The 25510-nt window shown below is 42.1% G+C and overlaps 1 protein-coding gene across 1 annotated transcript in view; it reads right to left on the reverse strand.

Annotated features, from left to right (window-relative positions):
• Positions 1-3630: 3630 nt before the first annotated feature.
• ccdc102a (coiled-coil domain containing 102A) overlaps positions 3631-25510 on the reverse strand; it is a 53772-nt gene continuing 31892 nt past the window's right edge. Inside the window, exons 5-10 of the mRNA XM_063880478.1 lie at positions 23023-23131; positions 20946-21062; positions 19863-20072; positions 13802-13972; positions 13241-13344; positions 3631-6199 (exon numbers count right to left, since the gene is read on the reverse strand). Coding sequence (XP_063736548.1) covers positions 6067-6199; positions 13241-13344; positions 13802-13972; positions 19863-20072; positions 20946-21062; positions 23023-23131 — 844 coding nt within the window. The 3' untranslated portion in view covers positions 3631-6066. The remainder of the gene's footprint in view (positions 6200-13240; positions 13345-13801; positions 13973-19862; positions 20073-20945; positions 21063-23022; positions 23132-25510) is intronic.

Below are 25510 nucleotides of genomic sequence, written 5' to 3' on the forward strand. Positions count from 1 at the left end.
AGCCCCAGTCCAAACCTGGTTTGCTGACCACCCACCATTTGTCGTGCAATACCTTCCACCATACTCACCCTTTTTGAACCCAATAGAAGAGTTCTGTTCAGCATGGTGGTGGAAGGTTTACGACCGGCAGCCCTTTGTGCACATGCCTCTTTCGCAGGCTATGGAAGAGGCATGTGATGAAATTGATGTTGGTGCGATTCAGGGATGGATAAGGCACTCAAGGAGCTCTTCCCTCGATGTCTGGCAAGGGAAGATATTGCCTGTGATGTGGACGAGGCATTGTGGCCAGATCCAGCTATGCGGCAAGATGCTGCCTAATTACAGTATTTTTCTCGCCTCTTTTTTTCATATATTTTTTTTCTGCACATTTTTTCTGTAATTTTCTTTTTCAGTTTACTGTTTTTTGTCAGCATATTTTTGTTCACTCCAATGTATCTGCTGTGCATATTTTGCATTGACTTTTTTGGTGAAAAAAAAAAATAACAGCAGCATGTGTGTATCTACAAATATTTCTGTGCATGTGAACAATCTGAAGAATTTTCAACAATTTGAACTATTTTAGTATTTTGGCAAAGCTTACTAAAGAGGTTAGTGCTTTACAGTTTGCCCAACAGGGTTTAGTTGGTGAGACAAAAATCTGGTAATATGAATGAAGTGTGTGCCGTTTGGTGCAAAAGTTAGATTTTCATAATGGTATATGTAGTTTTGGTTGCAGTGCTTCATTTTGCAGCATATATGAGGTATTTTGCAGTTTGGGTGTGTGGTTGTGTGAATTGTGTTAAGTATTTTGATAAAACCAGGATAGTTTCCAAAATTGTGTTTAAGCAATTGTAAAAAACTGTAAATACATTTCGGTAAGCGTGTTCAATACTTTTTCGCTGTGTCATTCCATTTTACAGTTTTTTACAATTACCAGATTTTTGTCTCACCAACTACACACTATTGGGCAAAATGTAAAGCATGAACCTCTTTAGTAAGCTTTGGCATAATACTAAAATAGTTCCAATTGTTAAAAATTCTTCAGATTGCTCTCTGTGTGTCAGTTTAAATAATTGTGCTATGCATGTCATTTTAGTGTGTTAGCAACTGTAAAAAACTGTAATACACACACATTAATTTATGGACATCTATGGTTTGATTTCTGCATGTGTGGATTGCATGGGTTGTTACCGACATCTAATGAAAATGTCATGTCAATAGCCCCTTTACAAATATATTTAGTGAGAAAAATGGTGACGTGTTCAATACTTATTTTACCCGCTATATATATAAAAGTGTTGGCTACAGGGTGTTACTGAGTAACGCTAAAGTAATGTAAAGAATATTGTAACTTTATGTAGAGAGTTAAGAAGTAAAGTAATATATTACATTTTTTTAAAGTATTGTGTAATACATTGAATAGTATCCACGACACACTACTTACGTACAATTCAAATGACTCATTTACCAATGAAGCAGTTCCCCCTGCTGTACGGAGAGTGACTCCCCATCAAGTTCATACAGGGTCTTATTGGATTATCTAAATAGAATAAAAACACTGCAACTTATACCGTTTCTTTTTTTTCACCTAAAATCTCTATTCTCATCAACCTTGTTTACATAGCAACAGGCAGCTGTTTTCAGAACATGGTAAACATGGAGGAGCATTTAGCAGTCAGACATTTCTCCCAGAACCAGAGCTGAACTCGCTGGACACTAAGCCCCCTGAGGAATGGTCCCGTTGGGAAACAGAGAGAGGCGGTGATATCACATTGTGTGTGCAGCCTAACATATCTGTAGGAGCCACATGAACAGTATTTTAGTCTTTTAGTTTGTTACGTCACATATTTTGAGTCACAATAGGTGGTGGGTGTGTCTATTGGATTTGGGTGGTGACGTTTGAAGCTATATCTGTTTGCTCTTACCTGCTCACCTGGTGATAGATGGAGAGGGAGTGAGCATTGGAAGAGGACCATTTGTGTTGACCGCAGCGCAAATCATAATCGCATCACAATCCCATACGCATGAATCTGGACTGTTTGTTTGCTTGCTTTGTTTGAAAATGAAAGGTTAAATAGATACTGGTGGAAATGCTGCTTTATTGCACGTCAGACAGTGTTTTTTTTCCCTTGTTTAGTTTTTTATGCCAGGGGTCCCCCACCTTTTTGACATTTAGAGCTACCTGAATATTACCTGATAATGAATTCTATGGTGGACTGCTTGTTTGATATAATCTTTCTGAAGAATATACCTTTGCAGTTATCCTCTAAATAATGAATACGCATTTAATAGGCTACATATAAGAAAATGATTTTTACTTATTACTGTTTCCAATGGGCGACACGTTTTTAGATCAAAAATAAATCTCACTTAACTTGGATAACTTGGATTTATTTAGCGTCTTTAATTTAACATGTAAACTACGCATTTTGGTCAATTTAAAACACTGCTGCGATTGGGAGCACACAGTTAAATATGAACAGTGCGATTTAAAAGGTTAGTGTGTGTGTGTGTGTGTGTGTGTGTGTGTGTGTGTGTGTGTGTGTGTGTGTGTGTGTGTGTGTGTGTGTGTGTGTGTGTGTGTGGGTTTGCCTCGGACAGGCGTGTGACTGTTGTTCTGACGGCAGAGAAGGCTGACAGAGAGACTGAATCAGCAGAAAAACTTCAGACTAAGTTTACCAGTGTTAAAACACTTCCCCCAGCAAAGGTTGCTAAAACATTATATGAGCATTACAGGGTAAAATGTAACTGTGCCTGTGGTTTGGCCTTGTGTTGATGGCTAAAATGTGATGACCATTTTTGTTTCACTTCGTATACCATTGTTCACATGATGAAATGAGTTGTTCTATTTTGCTTTTAGTTTTGTTTAATGTTTGTTTTGTGTGTGTGTGAGGACCCCAGGAAGAATAGCCAACGCTTATGCTAGTGCTAATGGGGATCCTAATAAAGAATAAGAATAAGCCTCCCAACAGGCAAGACAGGAAACTGCTTGGGGCCCCAGACCAGTAGTGGGCCCCTGACGCCCCTCAAATTCAGTTCATCTACAATAGTGGAGCAACGCGCAACGTTTGCAATGACAATAGGAGACCTCCCTAAGGTGGCCCCACCTGATCGTCTCACTCCAGTGGATTTTGCCTAGGGCCCCGATAGACTCTAGAATCGCCACTAATCAGAAGCCCAAACTGCATTTTGGAATCCTGCAAACACTCACAGAGTGAGTATTCCAACTGCCTTGGGCACTGAATTTGTCGCCCTTCGGCCATAAGATCTGAGGACGCTTGATTGGCTGAAATTCTTTTTTGCTGCCATATTTTTCGGGTAGCAATGGTCAAAAGCCTTTCATTAAACTTCTATTTGTTTCATTTTTGTTTGTTTTTTTAATCCCCTTGTAGCACTTTGAGATTACTTTCAAGCAATGAAAGGTGTTTTATAAATAAAATGTATTATTATTATTATTATTAGTGATTGGTTGGCTGCTGCACTTCCTGGGGCTCTTTTCTGAGCGCCCCAGAGGAGAGAGGGTAATGAAACATACTGTAATAATGGTTTGGATTGTATATATTGAACAGTATTGTACTGAAAACACATACATTCTGATGATAATTAGTAACATTTTATTTTTGAATTATAAATACACAACAGTGTGTCCAAAATGCAGAGCTCACACTTCTTTACTCAGTACACCCGCTAGCTGAGAATATATTGGAATAGCAGTGGAGAACACTCCTGCCCATAAGAAGTGTCTGAATTTTTATAAGGATTTGATTCACATTAACGTCATCACCATGGTTACTTTCGTGCCAGTTTTAGGAGCTACCTTGAGGAGAACAAGTGTAAAGTCAGCAGCACTGAGGCCTCGATGGATTGGACGGTTTTCTCCAGAGAAAAGAAGAGATTACTCTGACAAAGAGAGGGGAGAAGGAAGACACAGACTCAGGTTTGTATATATACATTAGACATTTATAGAGCTAATACAAAACCACTGTGGTACAGATCATTTATAAAAACTAAAACCATTACGACATAAATAGTTCAGAATCCTGATCAGTAAAAATATCTTGGTCCCCTTCCAGCATGAGAGTTCAGAATGAGACAGTGACTGGGTGGAGAAAGAGGAATGATTTCTTATTGCTCTCACATCAGCATCCATCCACTGTATGACTGTGGCAGATTAAGCCCCGATTAGTTTGGTAGAAATAACACACTGTATCTGAAACCCCTTCTACTGTACATGTGAGGACGCTGTGAGTATTAAAGCCTGGGCTTTTCTCTCCCATGATGTCTGAATGCTGCTTGAGAGGTGAATCAGCCCAAACTGAAAACAGTCCTGAGGGAATTACTGGATATAAATACTAAGTATTTGTAAGATTAATTTTCAGGATAATTGCAACATTTGAAAATGCTGAAGCTTGGTATGACTCACCTGAAGCAACAAAGTGAGAGCAGCACGAGAGCTTTGGATGTTTTGAGCCTCTGCTGTATTAAAGATTGGCTTTCCTAATGTAGTTCTGTATTCTGCTGTGAAGAAAGCTTCTGTTTCCACAGGATGTCAGATCTATGACAGCCTGGAAGCAAACTCAAATCTCAACCACAAGCTTTAACCTTAAATGCCTCAAAATCGCTTGAAATCTGTTCCTCTCAAAGCGCAATACTTCTGATTTCCAGAGTTTGAATGGGATGTTTGAAAGAGCCGGTCAGAGAGACACAGTGAGTCTTTGTAAAAGGTGTTAGAGGACTGATGACATACAGGACTTGCCGGGCTAGTTTGGGACTAATACGCTAGCCAACAGGAAGTATGCTAAAACTATAGCCAACATTATTGCCTCCCTGATCTTGTTTTACTTCCTCTATAGTATGCCCCCTCATGGAAGGTGATGTGAACTCATGGGTCTGTGATGTGTTTTGTTTACAGCTCTGTGGTTAATACTAATAAAGTAACAATTAACACTTGGACAGAGTATAGAGCTATTTGTCAAAGTTCACCATACCAGATATGATCAGATTCCATTGGAATGAATAGACATTTTCACTTTTCAATGCAGCGTTTTAAATGCGGTAGCAATAAAGAACATCCTTTACCTCTTTTCTGTCCCATTACAGCCTGCAACCTCTTTGTTTCACCAGGATGTTGATGACGTCCCCCCCTCATGTGTATGCACAAAGTGTCTGAAAGGTAACATTTGTTTATGGCCGACTCCAGTTACCCCGGGAACACACTGCTGTTTGAAATGATCAGCTTAACACACACATTGAACATCTGAACACAGCACAACCCAAAATGCAATTGAAGGGCAGCATTAAGCACAGTGGATAGAGTTTCTCTCAGTTTGAGCAGAGACTCATGTCCTTTAACCTGCAGCTCTAATGAGGCTAAAGCAGTGTGTGCCACATCATTGATTGTGAACGTTAAATACACAGGAAATTGCATTTCCTGAAAGCTAAGAGAGGCTTGAAAGGCAAGAGTATTAATACTGCTGATGGCTGGACGGAGGGGACAGGTGTGTGCTGAGGTAAGAATGAGTGAGCGCGCTGAGAAGAGGGTTGGCCTCAGCTCCAGTGGTTTAGTGGAAGTAAAGAAGATCCTCTCACTCGGCACAGCGTTAGAGTCTGTCACACGCCTGCTGTTTCATCTTGTTGCTGTGTGTCTATTAATGCAAGTCTGTTGAGGTGTGTGTGAGTGTGTATGAGAATGTGTGTGTTCTGCATCAGGATTAGGTGCATGCTAATCATTCTGCTGCAGAGAGGAAACGTTGCCTCAGTCATGTTTAACCTCCAGAGGAACACTTGTTAGACAGCCTTTGCTTCGGGTTTTTAAGGATAATTGTATTTTGATTATTAAAATGTGCATCCATTAATTGCTAAAATGTGCATTTTGCTGATTTGAGATAAATGATTTGATGTTTTGATCTGGGTTAAAAATCTCCCATAATGTGTTAGCGGTCCTTTAAGAACTTGCTGGTTGAGCAGTAGACAGCTCTCCCTGTGGCGGGGATACAAAGTTTGCACAAAAGACAAACTATTTCAAGTTCTTCATGTGTCAGCTGATGTTTGAGTGAAGTACATCCTGTATAACTATAGGTCTAAGCGTCATGGGATCTGCAGCTGCTGCTCCTCCTCCTCCTCGTCCACGTCGCTGGTCGGACCGTCTGGGTTCTCAGGACTGAACCGAGCAGAGCGGATCTTCCCAAACAGACCAGGACTCTGCTGCTGCCGCCGCAGTCTGAGAGAGGGAGAGGGAGAGGGAGAGAACGAGAGAGATGGAGGGAGAGAGAGAGGGGGAGAGAGAGAGACATGGTTTTAAAAGCATCAGAGGGAAATATCATTCTTACATTTATTACACTGCCTTCTTTTTAAGTGTGTTCATTAATGTCTTTTTATTCAACTTATTCGTTATTAATATATCCAGACAAAGTAGAAGGAAACTTTAGGTTACTCTGGAGTAGCATGTTTGAGATGTCTCACTATGGGATGCGCCTCCCTGTGTATTCATCAGAAGCATCAATCTCATTACGTCTATCCTGTCCATGTCGGGGGATCCACCCACCCTAAAATGAGCTTGCACTACAACGGCATTCGAAATAAGCCTTGAGAGTTGAGCCCCCGCCGCTATTGCAGGAACATACTTTTGAAATGTTGAAAACTAAGGTGTAGGACTTGATGACATCACCAGATTAAAAGAGATTCAAAATTTGCCTCTATGGACCACGAATAGTCAATTTCATGGCAACCTATCTATAAAGCATCTAAAATAGATAAGGCACCTTAATAAGTACTGGACTGAATACTGAATCTCATCAATATGGTGGACTGGTTGGAACCACCAGATCCAGTGCAGCTTTAGAGGTGACAGCACCACCAACTACGCTAAAAAAATTATTCCTCTGGGTTATGCAGAAGACTATTGAAAACAGCAGGGAGTATCTGATCTACATGCCGAAATGGATTTAAACGAGCCTCAAAATGAAAAAAGATTGAATTTCACCCCCCGTTGTATGCATTTTCAATTGGTTTAGAAATGCAATGACTTGATGTTCTTCCCAAGATGCCAGCGAGGTCTATAATGAAGCAAACCCTGAAGATGCATTTGGACACACTAGATTCATGTTTTCCCTGAACACATGAGCTGCCAGGCATCAGCTTTCTGAAAGTCAATTTAAATCCTCTTATGCAGTTCACTCTCTGTCTTTCTCATCTAAGACAGTTTGAACACCCTGTGAAGATGCTTCTCACACCTTCCAGCTCATGTTTTAAATTATCTTGACAACATCTGTTAAGCTTCGAAATAACCCAGAGTGTGAAGCTGAACAGGAAGTGGCTCTATGGCCAGTTGCCTGCTCAACATGTCTCCTGTCTTCCCATCACACGTGGACAGCTCTTACTGCGTCAGTTCACACCTGGCAGAATGCTTCTTCACTTGTCTCCAGCCAGCCCCAAGGAAGTGTGGAGGGCGCTGATGCAATTTCTCCTGTGGCCAAACGGTTTTACTACATTGTCTGTGTAGCTGTCGCTGAAAAGGTGTGCCAATTTATTTGTTGCATTAATATTTTTGTATATTATTGTCATGCAATATTTTTGGTTTAAGGTAGTTTTATGTTCTTATTCTTTCTCTATTTCATATATAATTAGGTTAAATGTGAATTAATAATTTGATGTGTAATAATGACGTAATGACGTGCACAGGAAGTCTTGTGATAAACGTAATAAGTAGTTGGGAAGACGTGCTTTCAGTCTTTTGGACCTGCGCTGCTCATGGAGCAAGATGTGTGCAACAGTGTGTCCGTAAAGCCTTAGCAGCTCCTGATTTTCCGGTCAGAAGGCGCACACGGTATGAAAACTGTTTTTTCTGTACATTTTATGTTTAAATAGTCTGTAAGATTTCATATTTAAGTTTCATGAAGGCCACATGGATATTCACGGACTGTAAAAGATATTGGCCTAAGATATTCATTTGTTTGGAAGATGACGATGTTAAGACTGTTATATTTATTTCATTTCAGTTTTTCACGGTGTTTGGTGTTGGTGTTTGGTGTACTTTGTGTCTGAAGACATTAAATATCCTTGGAAAAAATAAACATCACTCTCATTAAGCATCAGTCGATGCGTGGTTTAATTCTGACCAGAAGAAGAGCGTCAGGGGCAGCTACAGTCTGTATCATTGGACCCAAAAATACTTTTCCCCATTGACTTACATTGGGAAAAAGACATCTATAAATGAAGAGATTTTATTTCTTTAGGTAAAATAGCTACACAGTACGATTGAATTATTATTAAAATCATTAGGTCTTTCAAGTTGTAAAATGGCTACATTTATTTGACCAGTGTGACATACAGTAGATAAACACATGCTCTGGGGACCTTATGATTATTAGTGCTCGAGTCCAGCCAGTGAGCAACTTTCATTTGAACGCCTCAGACACCATATTCATTCAAGCCTTTTGAAATACATTGTTTATAATTGTTGTTTTCTGTTTGTATTTCAGATTTTACTCTAAATAAATCTTACATTTCTCTAGTGGGGGGGCCAGGCAAGGCCTCTCCGCTGGTCTAAACTCTATCAGAGTCCCTGACTAACCTTTTAATATAGTTTTTTTATTAACATGGATTCATTTATTTCCAATAGTCTATTCTCTTCATGTCAAAGCTTTTCTCTGTGTTGCCCTCGGTTACGCTCCGTCCAGTAATGGTTGTTAATGTTGGAGCTTTTATCCAATCATATTTCAGTCAGGATGTGTTGCCGGGTAAAATCTGCCTGAGGTCTGCAGAGTCAGCCGTGCAGGCCTACGATGACGTCTGCATTTTCACGTCCTTTGATTGGATTGTCAGCGCTAGGAAACACTAGCATGTGTAGCGAGCTGCTGGCACACCGCATCTGTAACGGCCTTAGCTACCTGCACAAGGTAAAATATTTGCGTGTAGATTTTAAAGATGTTTTTCAACCATCAATAGATGACAGCGGAGGAGAAAGTGATTTGGTGAAGCTAGCAAGCCTGTCGCGGAAAGGGTTTGTCTGCCACTTTCAATTCACTAACTACGAGCGGTACTCTTGGTTCACAGCCTCCGAGGAGCACTGCTAACTGTATTGCTGGGAATGCCTGATGTTCACAACTGATCCACTTGTGTTTGGAGCCTTAGCAGCGGCGGGACAAATGACCAAAGGCGGCCATTGTTTTTGGACCAAAAGGATCAATTAAAACAATGTTTCACAACTGCAAAGGAGTGAATGACGGAGCTGACGTCAGACTGGAGAAGATGATGGAGGACATTCATATATTACGTCAGAGCGCATCTTAAGATGAACACACAATGTTACCCTCTTTCGACCATATATAACCACTAATGCACCTCAGCAGCTCGGTCTCCTGACCTTTGAGGAGTCTGGTTTTTGAATTTGCTTCTCCAAACCAGTGTTTCTCTTCTCCTGCTTGTCCTGTCCCTGCGCTGGCGCCCTTTCTCCTCTGAATCTCTTTTAGTGACAGGTGTCAGTCAGTAGGTCAGGGTCAGAGCAGCTGGCAGGGAGAGCATCATTACATGTTGGAACACAACAGCAGCTCCTCCACAAACAGCAGCTCCTCCACAAACAGCTTTCCTATTTAGCTGACAAACAGTCTACAGAGAAGAGTCGGGGGGTGGGAAGTTAGAGCCCTGGCTGCTCGAGAGAAGCGAGTGGCTCAGCCAGACAGCTGATCAGAATCAGTCACTAAATAAAAGCATGCTGGGTCCCGAGAGGGGGCCCAACGGACACGGAGCTGCCTCCAGAAAGAGAGGAGGATTATATTGTTTACTTTTTTGTGTTGACTGCCTCAGTTGCTGCCACCTGGCTATTTTTTAATAAACTTTCTTTGTTTTTCACAACTCGACCTCTCCTTCCGTCGTTTTTAACTCAAGTGAGAGCAAGACGCTCACAGACTGAAAGGCAGTGTGTGTGTTTGTGTGTGTATCAGAGAACATTGTGGAGTTAAAACTGTGTTAGTGCCGAGACCTTAGGCAACCCCTCAGGGGACAACATGTCAATTTGAATTTTAAAGGCTGCTGGAAAAATCATTTAACTGGAATCCACGCAATCAGTTGAGCCTAAAATCTCCTGCTGAACTCAAGTCTGTGAACTTTAAAAAAGGTCACTGCTGTTGGAATGTAGCATTTGGATAGAGAGCAGCTGAGTCTTGGTTCAGCAGACAGTCCTCTGTCCATCGGCCAGGGAGCGTGCGAGAGGTCTACTGTAAGCCATACTGGGTAATACACTCCTCATGTTAGCTTCAGCCCAGTTTTTAAAGTCATTCTCAGAATCATATTGTTAGAGGCTATTGCATGGCATCATAGTTATCTGTTACATTGTCATGTAAGGACACACAACCTATTGAATTCTACATATCGATAGTAAAGTGTTTTTTTCTAAAGCGCTCTGTTTTTAGTGTATAGTGTCAGTTTGGGAAAAAACCACCCCTTTAAACCCGTTTTTCTACGACTCTCTAAGTAGTTTACACATACGCACACGCACACGCACGCACACACGCACGCACACACACACACACACACACACACACACACACACACACACACACACACACACACACACACACACACACACACACACACACACACACACACACACACACACACACACACACACACACACACGTCAAGCAGTCTCTGAATGAAACACATCCAGAATGGAGAAAAGCTTTCGCTACACCTTCTACAAGAACACACTTGAGTGTCAGTGTCTCAGCTGTTACCATGCCAACACGCCTGTCACTACTCCACAAAGCAGAGCAACAAGTGCCCTCTGTTACTAGGGTAACCTGCTACTGGGAGCTCTTTGATTGGTTGTTTGGGTGCCGAAGCAACGACGTGGAGAAAATGGAGCGAAAGAGAGAGAGAAAGAGAGAGAGAGAGAGAGCGAGGAGCTGAGGACTGTGCAGAGCTGATAGACAGGCAACACACACACACACACACACACAAATGGCTCTACTCATTCTTAAAGAACAAAAAAAAAATCCATGTTGGCCTGAGCCTTTCTAAGGTATTGCAAAGTTTTGGTGCATTTTGATAAGATACTAGAGGAGAATATTTTTGTTGCGCTGTAATCCTAAATAAAATATATAATATAAAAAAACAAACATTGATTTTAAACTATTTTAACCGTCAGCCTTCATAAATCTGCCATTATAATTGTGAAGCATTAAAAGTGATGTGGTGTTATACTTATTTACAGTTGGGTAGGAGATAGACAGCCAGTAAGCGAAAAAATATATAATATCTGAATGTTTTTAGGCTTGGTTTTAACTGACCAGCTCTCACCTGCTCATATTTTTATATATTTCAAGCATCTTACAGGATCACGTTAAAAACTCTCTCAGGACTGTGTGATAACGTTTCACTCGGAGCAGTGTGAGCGGTGAGTGACTGACACGTGTTTACCCCTCAGGGCGGATCGGAGCCGCTGGTGCTGCTGCTGAGAGCCTTCAGCACAACAAACACACACTCTGCTGCAGCTGACATCGCTCAGCACAACAAACACACACTCTGCTGCTGCTGACATCGCTCAGCACAACAAACACACACTCTGCTGCTGCTGAGAGCCTTCAGCACAACAAATACACACTCTGCTGCTGCTGACATCATTCAGAACAACAAACACACACTCTGCTGCTGCTGATAATAGCTCCTGACAAATTCGCTGGCTGCCATCCTGCTGCCTGTACGATTAGGAACACCTGCTGCCTGGCTGTTGCAGGCCTCCCCTGACAGGGGTTAGGGTCACATGCTGACTCTGTATCATTATGATTTTTATGTTGAGTTCCTCATTCTCTATAAGTGGGTGTGTTCACTGGAGCGTGTTTATTTGTTATTTCAAATAATGGAAAATGTGAACATGTTTGGAGGGGTATAATCGGGTATGCCAAGGTGAGGGTAAAGTGAATCTTACTGCCAAAATATCAAATATTTCTAATATTGTGTTCCCCCAGTTTTCCCTTAATATACTTACATTAGAGGTCTCCTATTATGCTATATTTGAACAATATATTGTAAGTCTCATATCTATATAAAACTTGTCTGTGAAGTGTTTTGCTCAAAGTACCAAACAGATCCCCCATTGTAGCATGCCTCATCCCCCTCTATTTCAGCCCTGTTCCTGAAGTGCTGATTCTGTGACTGTAGCTTTAAATGAACTAGCTGCTGCTGGCCAAACCACATCCAGCATTATTTCTGAAACACTTCTCAGTGTTTACCACTAGAACAGAGACATTATATGTATTATATAAACAACAACTCTAAGTCCCTCCTGCAGACATCCTGCTGAATAAAGAGACACATAGCTTGGAGGCGATTCAGCTCGCCAACTGCATATTGGGGACGATAGGTTGGGACGTGGGTGGTACGTTGCCAGGAGTTCAATGTAAAGCCAGCCCACATTTCGGTTATGACGTCACAAGGACAGCAAATCTGGATCAGCTCGTTTGTACCCCCGTTTTTACAGATGTGCGTAAGGAGGGAAAGAGAGAGTGTTGTATTTTCTGACACCTTGTGAGTCTCCTTACACACCAGGGACACATATTTATTTATAAAAGACATCAAAAAGTGCATTTTGCATTATAGGGGACCTTTAAAGTATTCTCAACTGCTGAATGTCCAAATTGACCAATCAGAGTCGAGTATTCAACTCAGCTGTGTAATAAATCTGGATATTGAACGGGAGGTGTTGAGGCTCTCAGTGCGGTCCCTGCATGTGTCTTCCTGCCCGTCATCAAATTGTCCTGAGGTTCAGACAGCAGACAGACCATCTGTTCAGCTGCTTCCTTTGCACTCCCAAAATCAAAAAGTGCATTTTGCATAATAGGGGACCTTTAAAGTAGAGTGAAACTTGTGTGATGGACACAGCTGTTGTACAGCATATCTTAAAAAGGCATGCTACTTCAATGGTGGGGCTCCCAGCCCCTTCTACTACTGCTTCAAATGACATGAGCAGCACAGACCCATCAATTGCTACTGATTGGTTCGAGGAAACAAAACAAAATAAACCCTCCAGGAATCAGGCTGAAATGAACACAATGTCAGACTGAAGTGAAACCAAGATGTGATTCCGTCGGGTAATCAGGCTGGGTGGCTACGCCTCAACGGCAGGGGAAACACTGAGACCAGGGCACCATCCAGATAACATGCACTTTAATAGGGTTAGGGTGTGTGTGTGTGTGTGTGTGTGTGTGTGTGTGTGTGTGTGTGTGTGTGTGTGTGTGTGTGTGTGTGTGTGTGTGTGTCTTACCTTGATTGTAAGTGTTCCAATTGAACCTGCAGGTTCTCAGTCTGCTCCACCTGCTCATCCAGAGATCTCTGCAGTTTCCTGGTCTGGTTATGGGATTCATCCAACTGGACGGACACACACACACACACACACACACACACACACACACACACACACACACACACACACACACACACACACACACACACACACACACACACACACACACACACACACACACACACACACACACACACACACACACACACACACACACACACACACACACACACTGTTGTTGTTGTCTGACATCTCTGTGCATGACGATCCCATGTATGACAGTCCTCACTGCAGATTATGTGGTGTGCTAGTTGGCTTACAATACTAATATGGAATGGCAGATGGTGGCCCCACAGGGCTCCTAGCTTTCTATCTTCTCTATCAGATAAACCTTTTTTATTCTGTGGCGGTCTCACTGATGGTGGGGATGATTAGTGGAGTTTTGGTTTGGTGGAATAGCAAGACGTTTACAATAAATGAAGAAAAGCAATGACAGAAATACATGCAGAGCCAGGTCCCTACCTCATCCTCCGCCTGTCCCAACTCTTTCTTCAGCTCCTCCACCCTGAGTCGGAGCTTCTTCACCTCAGCCTCGTGGCCCTCCACCCTCCGGTTGGCATGGGCGAGTTCTACTGTCTTCTCCTGGAATTGCTTCTTCAGCTTAGCGTGAACGTGGCGAACATCAGCGAGCTCCTAGAGCAGAGGGACGGATAGGACAGGCTTAGAGAGATGTGTGTGCACCAATCAGCTCCTCCGATTCATAAACCGTTTTACAAACTCAGAAAGGTATTGGAGGTAACAAAGACCATATTTCAGCCATAGCTGTTTCAATGTCACGCTGTATTATGTACAGGGGCTCGGGGTCATAGACCTATCCCTTCATTTCCCTCCATAGGACATTATTTCTTCATTTTTGGGATAAAGCAAACAACTGTTGCGATGGCTGGCGACTGTCACCAGAATCCTTGATAGATCCATATGTGACTGTATTAGCTAAAAGCTGTAACTTCAAACTAAATCCACTTCTTTAAGAAACTATTATGAATTAAGACATCTAACAGTTGGATACATAACTGCCTGGAAAATAAATATTATAACTAAAATCATCAACCAAAATCTGTCCAAAACCAGAGTCAAGCTATTCATTTAATCATTGTGTTTGTGTCTAAATTAATAAAATCTTCATAATTATAAAACTGTTAAATAAATAACAAAAGTTAAAACCTTTTAAGACCAACTACCGGTAAATAAATAAAACAATATAAAAGTAAGTAAATGATAAAGACTAAAAAAACATTTAACGGAGGGTGTTGTGAATGAAAAGCCAATCTAAAAAGATGTGTCTTTAGCTGTCGTTTGCCTCTCTGATGTCTCCTGGCAGGGTGTTCCACAGTTTTGGATTACGGTGAATAAAAGCGGCCTCACCCATTTCATTTTGGGGGACTTCAGGGCTATTTTAAAAGCCAGCTGAGGAGGACCTCGGGGCTCGTCTTGGGACATAAAATGATAGTGACTCAGTGAGGTACATGGGTGCCAAACCATTAAGAGCTTTAAAAAACAGCACAATGATTTTAAAATCAATTCTGAAAGACACTGGCAGCCAATGTAATGCAGCTAGAACATGAGTCATGTGCTCTCTCTCTTTCTGGGTTTGGTTAAAAGTCTGGTAGCGGAGTTCTGGATAAGCTGGAGCTTTTCGATAGATTTTTTTGGAAGACCAGTAATTAGTGGCAATAAGCCCGAACAGGGAAGGTGATGAATGTGTGTGAGGCGTTCATCTGCTCTCTGCCTGACACACCTTCACACACAGTCCTGGTTGAACCCCTTAACTGAGGAATGACAAATACCTCACTTATATTTTATAGAAATAACTGGGTCAGGGAGGGAGGAAGCAAATGGAGTTTGCAGATTGACTCCAGCAGGCAGCAGCAGTCTTCATTAGAGGTTCTGCTGCTGTTCAGAGAGTACAGGAGAGCCTCTCTGCCCTCTGAACAGAGCAACATCGATCTGAAATCAAGGATGAGCTGCTGAGAGGCTGTAATGGCCTCTAAGTGGACGTGCCTGCATGCTGACACTTGGATGAATTCCAAAGCGTTCCACAGAAGTTGTTCCAGGACTATTTAACAGGCTGTTGGGGGTCATTGTGGTTGTGGTCAGGTTAGAGCCGATGGAGAGCTTTCCTCCACATGTCAGGGTCAGGCTGGGCTGAGGAAAGAGTACACATGATCTAATGGCATCATCAATAATGCACCATTGTCACTCACTCCAATTCCATGTACTCTCTGCTGTCTCAGCTAATGCCCCTTCCCCCCCAACAGAGCAGCTTCCAAGAAACCATTCTACATTTACAGGGCGATACCATGAGATCTACAGAAACAATAAAAGACAAGTGCAGATCACTTGTCATTTGAACCTGGTTTGATCCACCATATATCTTTATTATAAATATTTGATTCCTTTAGCTATCATCAGCTTTAACCTCTTGATTTATTCTCACTGAGTGCTATATGTATGTAGAAACGGAGTGAGTTTGATAAGACGAGAAAAGGTGCGTTTGTGTTTAACTAACTGCACATTTCTTAACGCAAGCTCCCCTCCCCCACAGAGGACATTCACTGATAATGAAGGCAAAATACCCGAACGCCACACAAATACTAACCAAGAGCAAGATCAAACAAAAAGAGCGGCAGGGTAATGCAGGAGGGAATAATTAAAAGGAGGGGGGTGTGGTCTGAAGACAGGGAAGAGGAGACAGATGAGGAGAGAGGCGGTAGGAAGTAATTGGAGGGGAGTATTTACAGGACAATAAAAGGTTAGCATGAGAACAAAGAGGGGAGACAGCAGCCTGTGAGAGAAAACATCAGATCATTAACGTCTGACACAGGACGCTCCGGCAAATTGTTCAGATCAGAGACTGTGAGGATGAACACTGTGCTATATCTTAGCGTGACAAAATACCATTATTAAAAACGTGCTAACCTTTCTGATTACGGTTTCCTCTAAAAACATAGCAAATTCAGATTGAGCGGGTCATTTACTCAGGAAGAAATTATTCCTCTAGGCAGGGGATTATTACAGGCTGTCACAGGGATTAGATATTTTCCAACTATTTATGTATTTTTACTAATAAGATAATATAAGATGTACCTTTATTATTCCCCGTGGGGAAATGTGAGTGTATAAGCAACAACAGATAAGAGCAGAAACAGTACAGGTTCACACAGGGATATGAAACACACATTTAAAATAAAACATAAAAAAATAAAAAATTTGAAAAAATAAATATATACAGATAAGTAACGAGAGTATTGTTAAAAATACACACATGTATGTGTTCAGAAAGAAAGTGCAGGTCAAAGTTATTGTGCAAAAGTGCAAGAGTGCAGCCTTAATCATAATGTCATTGATTTCTGATTGGTTGAGAGAAAAGTTCAAAACATTTGGTTCCATGTTATAGGTCCGTGGCTGCCAATGTTGGAATACAATCAGTTTATCAAATGAAAAATAAACCTTTTCCGGTGTGTGTGCATTCAGTATGACAACATTTCAATTAATTTTAAATCCAATGAGAATCCCAATGTCAGGGTTCTCCCTCTTCCACTTCATCTGAAGCCCCGAGCGCAGGGGGGGACACCTCACCTTTATTAATCATGTTTGTACCATACTCTGTGTATTTTAAAACTTGAACGTTTTAGTTTTTTTAAGTAAAAGAATGATGTACATTGTTTGTGACACATCCTTTCTGTTAGAAGATTTTAGACGAATATTGGCAGACACAGACTTTTTTCATTTTTAAACTTAACTTAGACTTAAATATAGCTCAGTGTCAAAGGCCAAACAATTTGCTCCAAATTAAAATAAATAAGACATGAATTAAATATAAAATCATATGAGAATAGAATAGAAAAATGATGTGAGCCCTAAAGAGAAAGGCAGGTATCGTGAACACACCATGGTGATTTCTCACAATTACACTTCATATGCAGGATCATTCGAAACCTGATCCACAACATGTGAACACACACACACACACACACACACACACACACACACACACACACACACACACACACACACACACACACACACACACACACACACACACACACACACACACACACACACACACACACACACACACACACAGGCTTATGCCAAGCAATGTTTGTATACATTCATCACTTAAAACAGAATCAGAAAAATTTATATGTTCATAAGCAAAGCTCATTTAAACTAAAGAGCATATATTCATATATTCCTACACACACACACACACACACACACACACACACACACACACACACACACACACACACACACACACACACACACACACACACACACACACACACACACACACACACACACACACACACACACACACACACACACACACACACACACACACACACACACACACACACATTTACATGTATGATACGTCAAATAAAGCTTGCCTCTACAGCACTTCTGTTCTTAATATTCATCCTCTCCTCATCAACCCTTCCCTTCTTCTCTTCTGCATTTCCTACCAACTCCTCTTCACACACTCACACTCAGAATGTGTTCACCACGTTGCTTTGCTTCAAAAATATAACGTTTGAAATCATTTTACCTCTATTTGAAAAGTGACATTCCCTCCCTGTGTGGGTGTGCGGTGCTCTCTGCAGCGACACAGCAGCCTGAGAGCTTCATAAATAACTGTGCAGGACAGGTGGTAATGGAAGCCATTACACTTAGCACACACTTACACACACATCATCAGTGCAGCCAGCCTGCTGGTGCTGACAGAGCCGGACCACCAGAGCTCATCTTATTCCCACTGTTTAGGTCCAGACCTGGGCTCTGAGGTATCCCTCCCCTGAGGCAGCAGGGCCATCACACAGAGGTGCAGGGTGTGTGCCGTGTGTTGGTGTTCACTGAGAAAACCCTGGGGCCATGTGCAATAAAGCAGGGGCGGTTCTTTTCTCCAAAAGAAAAGTTTATAATATTACAATTTATTGGCTATAGTGATGCCGCGATAGGCGCATTCTAGTCGGACCCCTTATAGTGGTACACTGCCACTGGCAGGCTGAGGCACGCAGAAAAAACAACACTTGTCCTTTCTGACCAGAGTTTCCTTTTTAATTAAAGTAAGATTCAAACCTAGATGTTGAGAGACTAAAAACCACCAGAAATCACGGGATATTGTTCCTGTAATGTGAAATTCTAGAAGAGAAACTTCAAAAGCCCTGATGGACAGCAGAGACTGAACTGTTCATTAGATTCAGCTTTGCAGCAAATACTGTGTCTGTAATTTAATACAATTGTAACTTAGTACCTAAACTAAAAAGAAATAGCTTCTGAAACAATGTTGTTACTGAAATAACAAACTGACACTTAAAGTCACTGAAATAAAAACCTGTACAGAAACAAATACCAATTAATGTTTGTTATGTTTATTCTATGCGTTTATTGTGCCCCTCTCGTAAAATAACTGGCCCCAGCCTGGCCCCCCAAAGTAAAATTGGTCCAGAACCGCCACTGCAATAAAGTACTCACATCTTTTACTCAGAGTATGTTTACTCAGCGATACTACAGTAAACATACTCGGATACAAATAAAGATCCAACATTCAAAATCCTATTCAACTAAACGTACAAAAGTATTACGACCCACATACACTCAAAGTACCAGCAGAATCAGTACTTATTATGTGGAATAGCCAATTTCACAATCATATACAGTATACTCAAGATCTGTAATCACACTGTGTTCATCACTTTATGTTCTAGCTGGTGTTATAGACACTAAACTATATAAACTGCAAGGGAGTTGAATCTATGACACTATAACATCACTTTGTAGTTGATTATATTTTATTTCAGTAGGTTGTAACTAACGCTGTAAAATAAATGCAGTGGATGCACAGCATTTGCCCACAAAATGTGATAGAGTAACAGTTCAATAACATAATGTGAGAATATTAAGTGAAGTGAAATACTCGAGTAAATGTACTTGGTTATATTCCACCACTGCTCAGTACTGAGTATAAAAAAGGCCACTCCAATATATCTATATCTACGATCTGCAGACCCATGTCTACCTGATGCATGTGACACAGTTTTTCTTCCTGCCAGAGACGTGCATGCTGGGTAAACAACCCCACCTGGTGAACATAGGTCTCTTTACAATACATGTATTTTTTTAATCTCCAGGTATTTTGTTGTTCTATGATAATGTCAAAGTATGGATTATTATTATTACTATAAACAATATGCTGTGAACCATAAGACCTGATATGATATTTGGCTAAATTGACTCATTCATGTTTGTCCCGCACTGAAATGTCTGATGTGTTACATTTCCTTAAAGACAAGAAACAAATGACTGATAAACAAGCTTTGGGAAAATCTGTGTACCATAAGATTTTCTTTTGTAAACTAGTAAGCAGAAAAGCGGCTGCAATGGGTCTATATTTCTGCTTTTACCTTATTAAAGTGTCAAATGATCACCGGAGTGGGGGGTGGAACTCTCCTAAGCTGGTCTGTTTCCTGGTGAAACACAGGTACAGGGACTGTGAAAGCTGGGAAGTCCCGCCCACCTTGTTCCTCTCGAACAGCTCGCTCTGGATGGCCTTCAGGTCTGTGTCGAGCGCAGAGGCAGCCTGACGCCGCTTCTTGGCCAACTGCTCCTCCAGGTCCTCAGCCTGGGCCCTCAGCTTCTTGTTGTCCCTCTCCAGGGCCAGTTTGTCCGTCTCCAAGCGCTCCCTGCGTCCCCATTCTGCAGCATTCTCCACCTGCAGCCTCTCCATCTGACAGAGGCAGAGAGCAGAGTGGCTGAGGACACTGCTGATCAACCTTCAGTGAAAACACACTGTGTTCCTACAGGGAAGCTTTCTAATTGAAGCAACTCAACACCATCTGGTTTCAACAACGAGAGGTCAGAATAACTGAGTTATTTTTACTTACTGAGTAAAAGTACACAAGTATTATCACCTACATTTACTTCAAGTTGTTAAAGTATTCATTCTGCAGAAGGAAAGAGTAGAGTGGTGCAGCAGTGAGACCTTGACCGGGAATGTCCCAGCATTTTGTCACTTCCTGTTCCCTATTTTGGAAGTCAATGGTTTCCTGAATGTGAGTGCTTTTTTCTTGTTGGCCTGAAATATACAGTCGCGGAAAAAATAAAAGACCACTTCAGCATTATCATTTTCTCTTGTTTTTTTATTTACAGGTATGTCTTTGAGTTAAATTATTTTTATTTTATTGTATTCTACATGTAGAGATAAAGATTTAAGAAACATTTGGAGTGGTCTCTTCATTTTTTTTCGGAGCTGTAGTCTCTTGTTTCCCCGAGCTGAAGAGATTTGAACACAAAAGTTCCTCATCAGCTTCAGCCATATGGGATTTTAAGGGAAAGGCTCTCCCATTTATGAAGTTCACTTCAAACACTGATTAAGAAAAAGGGTTATGATTGGACCGTCAGATCTCAGGCTGCTGACCTCAGTGTGAGTCCAGCATAAACACACACTGGGCAGGAGAACACTGGAAAGGAAACGATAATGACTAAATATTGGTTATTTTATAAGTAAAAAAAACAAAACCATTGCTTGGACCACACTAAATACAGCTACCACCACTAGCTTTCTCTTCTCCTCCATTCTCCCCCTCTTCCTCCTCCTCACCTCAGATCGGAGCTCGGCCAGCTTCTTGTCCATGCTGGTCCGGGCCCCCAGTTCGTCCTCCAGGTCTTCAGAGATGCGGCCCAGTTCATCCTGATGCATCTCCTTCAGCAGGTTCAGCTGCATGGAGTCAGGAAGAGGAAGAGGGGGGGGGGGGGGGAAGCTGAATATATCTAGCCGTATTTAAAGATTAGAAAGCCTCCTTCCTGTTTTTAGAATCTACAATGACAAATGAAAGCAGTGCTGGAGGAAAGCTGCAGGGATCCATATCAACACCACATGATGCATCAGACGGGCTTATGAAACACACCGATCGTATGACTGATGTATTAACTATATCTATACCGTGAATCCTACAACCATGAAGCGTAGAGCAAGCTTTTTCTGACTCACTATGACCGTACCACATTTCTTTCATGTTTTTATGTTGTCTTTAGCTTGAATCTTTATGGTTTGTTGCACTTACTGTAAGTCTCTTTGGATAATAGCGTCAGCTGAATGCTATGTAATGTAATGTTTACACGTTTTGAATTTATTTAAAATATAATGAATGTGTCCTTTTTTGCATCTTGAATTTTCCCTGTGACATTCGGCTGTTTGCGTCCCTTCTATTCACAATGCTTCAATTAAAACTATTAATTGTTTATTCCAATGATGGCAATTATTATGAAACAAAACATGTATAATTTAAGCTATTTTTTTGTCGAGATGATGGAGCCATATACAGACTAATATCAATTATTTATTACTTATTAAAAAATATGTTTATTGTAAATCTACCTTTTTATTTTTGTGTAATCCAAGCCGATAGAATAACTTGTTTTATGCTTTTGTGTTGAAAGCTTTTGTGCAACGGGGGACAGATGTTTTTTTACCATATGCAAGAGGCACGCAAGAAGAGGAGACAATGTGTGTACTATGATCTGGCATCAAGACAATAAATGCACAGAAATGACTTCAGCCGGATCTGTCTTTAACCCATGCCTAATACTCGCTGTCGGGGGCTCAGCGGCAGTTTGTGTTGAGTTCTATCTGTTTTATATATTTTTTATTTCGGCCGTTTCAGGACAAGAACGTCTTCTCTTACCTGCTCTTAATTCTAATACTGACAACAACAGCAAGGGATAAATGCAGAGTTTGTATGAATGTTTATATGGTCTTAGAGATGGAGCAGATGATCCCTCCAGAAGAGAGCTCTGTCTCATATCTCAGCTCCAGCGCTGCTTCACATCACAGATTGAGTTTCCTTTGCTTCCTAAATGGGGGGGTCAGAAGCAAAGCTGTGCTGTGAGCTATCAGGACCACGAGCTGCAGATAAGGATGACCCCCCCCCCCCCCACCCCTTATCTAAACTCTGCATCTTTGCCTGAGCCTCGCCCTATCCTGCTCTCCTCTCCATCTCTTCGACACCCTTATCTCCCTCACCATCCACACATCCCCCTAACCCCCTGACCTCCCCCCTCCTCTCTGTCCCAGCGCTGTCTTTAGTTGTCATTCTGCCAGCCTTTTCACTACCCCTGTGTCTGTGTCCCTTTCTCCCTCTACTCCCTGCAGCTCTGTGCTGCCCCCCAGTGGTGGAGCACTTCCAGCGCACCCATCATGTTTCTGGTGAAGTAACTTAAAGGTTGCAGGCTTTTCAAGTAAAGTGCATCAATCTGGTGTTTCTGAGCAAATAAGGAAATGAAACAAGTACATTAAAAAGTGCTTTTATACATTTCAATAATAAACCCATTGGTTGAAAAGAAAGCAGGCCTGTTGTCTTCTGAGGAACATGCTTCCTCTGAGGATGTCACTGTCCATCATACACCTTTGAGTGCTGCTGGAGGACAGCAGGGAGAGGGCTTTGAAGATGGGGCCCTCTACAAGAGAGAGAAAGCAGCTGTACTTCCTGTGGAGGTTCAGAGGCTTCACCAGTAAATAAAGGCCCCCCAAACCCTTTGAGACCTTGAGGCAGTCAGAGCCTTTTCTAAACAAGGCATTCCTCCTGCTGTCACAAACATATCCGTGGCCCCCCTGCTGCCCAAACAGAAAGACAGGATGCTGGGTCTTCAGCACTGACCTGAGGTCCTGGAGGTCTCACCTGTTTGAGGGTCTCCTGTTTGGTCTTGCTGAGCTCCTCATATTTTAACTTCCACTGAGTGAGTTCAGCCTCCAGCCTCTCGATGCTCTTACTCAGAGCCAGCTTATCACTGGGGGGGGGGGGACAAAAACAAAACACAGGTTTTCAAAAAATCCATCAAACTGTTCTGGTGCCGGTGACCCAGAGAGAATGATGAATAATAATGTTGTGATGGACTGATGGAAAGATGGACTGATGGAGTGATGGAATGATGGACTGATGGAGTGATGGAGTGATGGACTGATGGACTGATGGAATGATGGAGTGATGGAGTGATGGAGTGATGGAGTGATGGACTGATGGAATGATGGAATGATGGAGTGATGGAGTGATGGACTGATGGAATGATGGAATGATGGAATGATGGAGTGATGGAATGATGGAATGGTGGAGTGATGGACTGATGGAATGATGGAGTGATGGAGTGATGCAGTGATGGAGTGATGCAGTGATGGAGTGATGGACTGATGGAGTGATGGAATGATGGACTGATGGAGTGATGGAGTGATGGAATGATGGAGTGATGGAGGGATGCAGTGATGGAGTGATGCAGTGATGGAGTGATGGAGTGATGGAATGATGGAGTGATGGAGTGATGGAGTGATGGACTGATGGAATGATGGAGTTATGGAGTGATGGAGTGATGGAATGATGGAGTGATGGAGTGATGGAATGATGGAGTGATGGAGTGATGGACTGATGGAATGATGGAGTGATGGAATGATGGACTGATGGAATGATGGAGTGATGGAGTGATAGAATGATGGAGTGATGAAATGATGGAGTGATGGAGTGATGGAATGATGGAGTGATGGAATGATGGAATGATGGAATGATGCAGTGATGGAGTGATGCAGTGATGGAGTGTTGGAATAATGGAGTGATGGACTGATGGAGTGATGGAATGATGGAGTGATGGAGTGATGGAGTGATGCAGTGATGGAGTGATGGACTGATGGAGTGATGGAGTGATGGAATGATGGAATGATGGACTGATGGGGTGATGGACTGATGGAATGATGGAGTGATGGACTGATGGAATGATGGAGTGATGGACTGATGGAATGATGGAGTTATGGAATGATGGAATGATGGAGTGATGGAGTGATGGAATGATGGAGTGATGGAGTGATGGAATGATGGAGTGATGGAGTGTTGGAATGATGGGCTGATGGAGTGATGGAGTGATAGAGTGATGGAGTGATAGAGTGATGGAATGATGGAGTGATGGAGTGATGGAGTGATGGAGTGATGGAGTGATGGAGTGATGGAATGATGGAGTGATGGAGTGATGGAGTGATGCAGTGATGGAGTGATGGACTGATGGAGTGATGGAATGATGGAGTGATGGAGTCATGGAATGATGGACTGATGGACTGATGGAATGATGGACTGATGGAATGATGGAGTGATGGAGTGATGGAGTGATGGAATGATGGAGTGATGGAATGATGGACTGATGGAGTGATGAAGTGATGGAATGATGGAGTGATGGACTGATGGAATGATGGAGTGATGGACTGATGGAATGATGGAGTGATGGACTGATGGAATGATGGAGTTATGGAATGATGGAATGATGGAGTGATGGAGTGATGGAATGATGGAGTGATGGAGTGATGGAATGATGGAGTGATGGAGTGTTGGAATGATGGAGTGATGGAATGATGGAGTGATGGACTGATGGAGTGATGGACTGATGGAGTGATGGAGTGTTGGAATGATGGGCTGATGGAGTGATAGAGTGATGGAATGATGGAGTGATGGAGTGATGGAGTGATGGAATGATGGAGTGATGGACTGATGGAGTGATGGAGTGATGGAATGATGGAGTGATGGAGTTATGGAATGATGGAGTGATGGAGTGATGGACTGATAAGGGGTGATGGAATGATGGAGTGATGGAGTGATGGAATGATGGAGTGATGGAGTGTTGGAATGATGGAGTGATGGACTGATGGAGTGTTGGAATGATGGAGTGATGGAATGATGGAGTGATGGACTGATGGAGTGATGGAATGATGGAGTGATGGAGTGTTGGAATGATGGACTGATGGAGTGATAGAGTGATGGAGTGTTGGAATGATGGAGTGATGGAGTGATAGACTGATGGAATGATGGAGTGATGGAGTGTTGGAATGATGGAGTGATAGAGTGATAGACTGATGGAATGATAGAGTGATGGAGTGTTGGAGTGTTGGAATGATGGAGTGATAGAGTGATAGACTGATGGAGTGATGGAGTGATGGAATGATGGAGTGATGGAGTGATGGAATGATGGACTGATGGACTGATGGAGTGATGGAGTGATGGAATGATGGAGTGATGGAGTGATGGAATGATGGACTGATGGACTGATGGAATGATGGACTGATGGAATGATGGAGTGATGGAATGATGGAATGATGGACTGATGGAGTGATGGAGTGATGGAATGATGGAGTGATGG

Source organism: Eleginops maclovinus, chromosome 4 (genome assembly GCF_036324505.1).
Source record: "Eleginops maclovinus isolate JMC-PN-2008 ecotype Puerto Natales chromosome 4, JC_Emac_rtc_rv5, whole genome shotgun sequence".
In the NCBI taxonomy this organism is placed as follows: Eukaryota; Metazoa; Chordata; class Actinopteri; order Perciformes; family Eleginopidae; genus Eleginops; species Eleginops maclovinus.